Genomic DNA, 6,914 nt, shown 5'->3' on the forward strand with positions numbered 1-6,914 from the left:
CAGCCTGCTGCAGAAGTTCTGGAAAGATCAAGGCTCTGAACTCATAATGGTCTCAATGAGGACTCACTCCCAACTTGGCCTGTGACAAGTCCCCTGCCCAGCCAAAACGTGCCCAGCCAAAATATGCCTTCACCAGTAGGCAAACATCCTGGTAATTCTCACACTGAATCCATGTGATGCACAGATGAGAGATTAACATCAATCCTGCTCTAGAGCCAGGGGAATGGACCCAATGACCCCGTGACCCTTTCAATCTTGAGTCCAAACTGACCAGTCACCTTTGTGGTTTTAAAATATTCACTTTTTTGCTCTTTAACTAGTTCCAGGAAATTAACTTCTAACATATGAACAGTCCTACTTTAAGGCCTGTCCTCCACTCTGTATACTCCTTCAAGGCCCAGCTCAGCCAGTATATCCTCCAGGAAGCCTCCCTTGCTTATCTGAGCGGGACTGAACTCCTCTTGTTTGGACTGCGGCCATTAGTTTCTCTGTGCTGTTCACTCCCTAGTGCCTCTGTTTAGCTTTCCCTGGTGGTGCCTTAAGTCTCAGCTCCAGGCAGAGCCCAGATTGCACACACACTTGGGTCCCACCCCCAATTTCTTGTAAGCAGATGGCATTCCAACATGATTGATATGTTTAATGAATCCCATATTTCAAGGACCCAAACTGACCAGACATAACTCAGGGGTGTTTTCTCCATAGAAAGGGAGCTCTGAGTCACAAATCCTGTCCCTGTCCCTCACCCTACTCCCCTACCCTGCTATCACCCCTGCTTGAGTGACAACATTAACAACCATTGCTTCAGCTCTACTGTGTGCCAAGCCCTGTGTTAAGGACTTTTCTCGCAGGGTCTCACTTAATCATCCTGATAACTTCATGAACTCAGAATTTCTATCTCCATTCCACAGGAGATGAAACCTGTTGGAGAGATTGCATAGCCTGCCCAAGGTTGTACAGCTAGTGGACAGCAGAGTCAGAATGAGGGGCCAGGTCTGATTTCAAAGACTTTGCTCTTAGTTGCCTGAGGTCTCTAGCCCCTAAGGCAGCCACTCTATCTCAGGGTGTGGTGGGATGGTTCCACCTGCCTGGAGTCGCACAGGAGCACATTCCCTTTTCCTGTGGCTGGATCCCCTAGTGATTTGAAGACAGTTCCTGTAGTTGTCTCCCCTCCTGTCTAAATGACCTAGAGTGGGCTTCGCGTCCTCCTGCAGCTGGTTTCTAGACGGACACCTGCCTGGTCACTGCTCTTCCCTTACTCTCCAACTCAACAGCTTAATGCCTCAATGTTTGTTTTGTGACTCTAGGATCTGAACTGAACCCTACCAGCCAGAGGCCCTTTCAACTACAGGCCCTCCCAGGTGCTCTGCTATAGACCCACAGCATGGAGCACTTGTTTCCGTGGTAACCCGGGCTGAGGTGAGCGAGCACAGGCTGCGGGGGTGGGGTGGTGGTGGGGTGTCTCCACGCCTCTCTCCCTGCCATCGCGTCTGACCCTCAGTACCGGCCCCGGCCAGCCCCTGCCTGGAGCCCACGCCGAAGCAAAGGCCGGGCGGCCAGTCCCCAGACGGGCGCTGGTCCCCTCCGGAGCACTCCGCAGGGCCGAGGAGAAGCCCGAAGTTTTCGCAGACAGTGGAAGAGCGCCACTGACCGCCGCCGCCCCTGCGTGGCGGGCTGGGCCGGGGCTCCCGGTGTGGAAAAGCTCGGGCCGGGTGATGGGGTGCGGAGAGCCCAAAGCTGGACTCTCGCTCCGGTGGTGGTGGGGGGGCTGCCGTCCAGAGGCCCCCACCGCGCCCCGACACCTGGAGGGCATTAGGCGGAGTCGCGCGTTTTGGCGACGGCAGCTCCCCCCGGATTACTGAATAATTGCATAATTCCGAGCGCGCGTTGGGGGTGATGCCCCGTCCCTACCCGGAGTGTCAGGTAACGTTTCCGGGGGCCCCGGCCTGCTGAGCGGCGCCCTGCCACCTCGACCCGGCCAGCAAAGGCTCGGACAGCCCTGGGGCTTGGCTCCGTCCCCTGCCGGAGGGTCTCTGGGCAGCTTTCGGCAACCGAGTCTCCTCCAGACCTCCCGGGCCGCGGCGCCCGGCTCTCCAAACTTCAGGGCGCCCCCTCCGCGCCAGGCGGGAGGGCCGCCGACGCAGCGCCAGCTCCGCACTCCGGTGCCCTTCCCAGCCCCGGCCGCGCGCCCTCCGCGCTCCCGGGACGCCCGAATGCCCCTGGCAGCGGCGCAGGAACCCCGACGTGGCCCCTTGGCAGTAGCCAGAGAGCCCAGCGGGGCCCCGGTCCTCGGCGCTTTTCAATTCGAGCCTCTTCGGCTCTTCCCGAACTCGCTAAACTCGGGCTCTAAGTCGCCTCCGCGCGCCTCGCTCTTTGGCGGAACTTGACGGAGCCGCGAGACTGCGTGCGGCCGCTTCCCGGGGGACCAATGTCCCTAAGAGCGGCCGGGGACCGACCCAGCCGGGCGCACCCCGGCCTGCTCCTGGCAGCTGGATCCGAGGCCCCGGCGGGCCAGGGAAGGGCCCCCAGGGGAAAGGGGGGGCACGGGCGACACGTACCTGGCCACAGGCTGAGCGCCCAGGCCACCAGGAGGCCCCGGGGCAGCCCCATGGCCCGCGGCGCGGCGGCGGGAGCCGGGTGCGGAGCGGCGGCGGGCGGCGGCGAGCCAGAGCGGCAGCCTCCTCGGCGCGGCGCCTCGAGCCTGCACTGCGCGCGGTCGCGGGCGCCCTGACAGCCCGGCTCCCTCGGAGGAAGTGGGAGGGCTCGAGCGGCGGGGAGGGGCGCCCGGACGCCTGCCCGGCTCCACGCCAGCCTCAGCCCCTCGGCCACCTGGGCGGGCTGCATGCTGCGGCCTCAGCGCCGTCTCCAGGATCTGCTCTCCCCGCACCCCACCTCTGCCTTAGGAGAAAATCCCGGAGAAGGGCTCCTGGGCAGCACCTCACCCGTGCAGCGCCTCCCTCCACGTGCCCACCGCCAAAGTCAGAGTCTGTTCAGGAACAGTAATTTATATTCCTGTTTCCCAGAGATAGGAGCTTCGCAAAGCTCAGAGGGTCATCTCAGGTGACCCCGGGACACTGACCGTGACTCAGGTCTCCTTTGACCAAGGGGAGTGGATGTCCTTCAAACGTCCATTCAGAGACATCCCCCTGTCTCCCTGCACCCTGGAGCTTGGAATGCAAGGACCACAGTGCTACTTCTGACTTGGAATAAATAAAGCCCCCTCCACCTTCACTCTGTCCACCCCCACACCTGAGTCATCCCACAGCATCCAGGAGGAACCGATGCCCTTTTTTATCCTAAGAGTGAAGCTCCTCTTTGGAACCCAGCTACCTTTCTTTCCAGCTTTTCTAACCACTGGCAATTAAATTCAACGCACATTTGTTACACAAGCTTTAAGTCAGGGCTTAGACCACAAGCCGTGGGTGTGGAAGCTGGCCTTTGCAGAAGGGGAGAGAGCTGAGGTACAGGGTAGGATGTGGGGTGAAAGCTAGAGCAGAGGTCCCACAGAGCTTTCTCTGGAAGACCTTCCCTCAGCACCCCTCCACGCCCCATCCTATCCTCACCGGGTCAGGTCCTACGTACATGCTCATTCTCTCTCTCTCATTTTTCTTCATTGTACTTAGTAGAGAAACTACACATCATTTGGTATAATCCTTAGACTAACTTTTCTCACCTTGTCTAGACTGAAAACACCATGAGGGTAGAAATCTCTGTTTGGATCACAGCTGGTCACTCAGTGCCCAGCACCCAGCAACAGAGCAAGTAGGTGGATGGATAGATAGGTGGATCAGCACAGGGGATGGGTAGGGGAACACGGTGTGGAGTTTTCTGTCTGGGAGGGATTGGAAGGGCTTCCCAGAGGAGGTGACATTCAGTCTGGGTCCTGCAGGATGAGGTAGGTTTTGAGAAAGCCCAGGTTCACACAAGGATGGTAGTGGGCATTGTGCCTGCCCCTACCCCCCCACCCCACCCCACCCCAGCAGTGCTGTCTTCTCGCTAGCCACCCTGTATCCTCTGGTATCCTTACCTCTCCCACTCAGCCACAGAGTTCGGGGGGGAGCTGTGTGTGTGCATTGGGGGAAGGCACGTGCTTTAGGCTGAAATGAATCAGTGTACTGCTATCCCCTGGCTGTGGTCTAAGGAAGGGCAGAGTGACAAACGAAGAAACTTTTTTGGGAAATAAGCTTTCTTGCTCTTCTGAAAAAGCCCTTAGAGTGGATTAACTAACTAACTATCTCTCTCCTACCCCGAAATCCCCTCCCAGGCTGACGTAAAGGATCATGTAGTTGATAGGGGTCAGGGTGGAGAACAGAGATCTGGCCTTGGAATGAAGCAGATGCTGGATGACAGAATGGAGAAACTAAGTCCAGGAGGGTCTTCTTGAACCCCCTCAGTCTGCTCCCCTGAGGGCTTTCAGTAATGTGCCAATGAGCCCCCTTTATTGCCTGAGTGATTTGAATCAGGGTGCTTTGAGCCTAGAGCGTCCTAACTGACAACAGCTATCCCAGGGGCTGCAAATCACTTCCTGCCTACAGGAAATCATGCTCTCCCTAGTGGTTCTCAGATTCCAAGTGCATGGGAGGGAGTTACCTTGAATACTTACGAAGAATGCAAATTCCCTGAAGATCTGGGAGTCCTGATGGCACCGTAGGCACTCTGGTGTGTGGGGGCACTTGAAGTCTGAGCTAGGAGACTGCACACTGCTTGCAGAAGGGGCTGTTGCCTGGGTGAGCTGCTGCTGGTCTTCAAGTAGCAATGCTGCTGTTCATTAACTCACACTGTCCTCATCAGGAGTATGGGGGTGCTGAGTAGAGTATGTGTGCCTTCCTGTAATCTGGGAGGTGGGACAGGGAAGGGTGCCTCATTTATTCTTTCAACAGGTACTTGAGTGCCTCTTGTGCCTCTGTGTTCTGCAATACTCACAAGAGAAGCCCCCACTTGAGCTGAGAAGATGAGCCATAATGTCATATTTTTTTACATAACCATTGTTTATTATTTAATCATTCATTTAAATCATTTATTATTTAGTGATGGTTAAACTTTATTTAAATCACATGAGGTAGCTGAGTATAGGTGAAAAATGCATGGTCCTGATTCAATTTGGAGAAGCTCAGAGAATTGGATGAAGGGCTTAATGGAAGCTGGAATTTGCGGTGAGCAGTAATAATAATAATCCTTTATATGTACATAGCATTCTTATTTTTTCTTTTTTTTTTTGAGAGGGCATCTATCATATTTATTGATCAAATGGTTGTTAACAACAATAAAATTCTGTATAGGGGACTCAATGCACAATCATTAATCCACCCCAAGCCCAACTCTCAACAGTCTCCAATCTTCTGAAGCATAACGAACAGGTTCTTACATGGTGAACAAGTTCTTACATAGTGAATAAGTTACATGGTGAACAGTACAAGGGCAGTCATCACAGAAACTTTTGGTTTTGATCACGCATCATGAACTATAAACAATCAGGTCAAATATGAATATTCGTTTGATTTTTATACTTGATTTATATGTGAATCCCACATTTCTCCCTTATTATTATTATTATTATTTTTAATAAAATGCTGAAGTGGTAGGTAGATGCAAGGTAAAGGTAGAAAACATAGTTTAGTGCTATAAGAGGGCAAATGTAGATGATCAGGTGTGTGCCTATAGGCTAAGTATTAATCCAAGCTAGACCAGGGCAACAAAACATCCACGGATGCAGAAGATTTCTCTCAAAACAGGGGGGGTGAGGTTCTAAGCCTCACCTCTGTTGATCCCCAATTTCTCACCTGATGGTTGTACCTCCCTTGAGGAATCTTACCTGTCTCTGGCTAACCAGTCATCTTCCGGGGCCATACAGGGAAATGTAAAGTTGGTAAGTGAGAGAGAAGCAATATTCTTCGAAAAGGTTAGCTTTTTACTTCTTTGCAGATTTATGCCCTGTGGCTTCTATGCCCAGCACTTGTCTTGAGGTATCTTTACCACTTGGAAGAATTATGATACTCGGTAATTTCGATATGAGGCACAAAGCATTCTTATTTTTTATTGAGATGTAATTCCCATAACATAGAATTAGCCATGCAGTTAAGCAGTTTAATATATCCACAAGGTCATGCAACAACCACCACTAATTTCAGAGCATCTTTCATCCCCCCAGAACAGAAACTCTGCGATCATTAGCAGCCATGCCCCGTTCCCTCACCCAAGCCCCTGGCAACAACCACTCATCTACTTTCTCTTTGTATTTGTCTATTCGGGACATTTCATGTAAATGGAGTCATACACCACGTAGCCTTTTGTATCTGGCTTCTATCACTTAACATAATGTTTACAGGTTTATCCGTAATGTAGCAGGTATCAGCATTTCATTCCCTTTTATTGCCAAATAACATTCCACTGTGTGGATATACCACATTTTGCTTATCCACTCATCAAGTGGTGAATATTTGGTTGTTTCCACTTTTTGGTTATTATCAATGATGCATCTATGAACATTTGTGTACAAGTTTTATGTGAACACGTATTTTAAGTTCTCTTGGATGTATACCTAGGAATGAAATTTCTGGGTCATATGGTAACTGCATGTTTAAGCATTTGAGGAATTGCCAAACTGTCCCCACAGTGCCTGCACCATTTTGCATTCCCACCAACAATGTATAAGGGCTATACATGGTGATATACTAATTTTGGAATCCCTTTAACACCTAAGTCCTCATTTAACACTCACAAGAGACCTGCAAGGAATTATCTTCAGTTTTTAGATGAAGAAATGGTATTGGTAGGAAGTCTTTCAGTTGTAAGTAACAGAAACTCTACACAAACTGACTGAAGCAGACAAGGGTGTGTACAAGCTCATGTAAACAGGAAGTGCAAAGTTGATTTGTCACTGATATGGCTGGATCAGGAGACTCAGATGAGGCTCTTGT

General features: G+C 51.9%; 1 protein-coding gene across 4 annotated transcripts in view; it reads right to left on the reverse strand.

Moving 5' to 3' along the window:
* ITGA11 (integrin subunit alpha 11) overlaps window positions 1-2,856 on the reverse strand; it is a 114,079-nt gene extending 111,223 nt beyond the window's left edge. For all 4 annotated transcript variants that reach the window (XM_036932327.2, XM_036932328.2, XM_036932329.2 and 1 more), the window contains exon 1: window positions 2,556-2,856. In XM_036932327.2, the coding sequence (XP_036788222.2) occupies window positions 2,556-2,841 (286 nt within the window). In that variant the 5' untranslated portion in view covers window positions 2,842-2,856. The remainder of the gene's footprint in view (window positions 1-2,555) is intronic.
* Between the last annotated feature and the right edge of the window lie 4,058 nt (window positions 2,857-6,914).

Source organism: Manis pentadactyla, chromosome 11 (assembly GCF_030020395.1).
Source record: "Manis pentadactyla isolate mManPen7 chromosome 11, mManPen7.hap1, whole genome shotgun sequence".
In the NCBI taxonomy this organism is placed as follows: Eukaryota; Metazoa; Chordata; class Mammalia; order Pholidota; family Manidae; genus Manis; species Manis pentadactyla.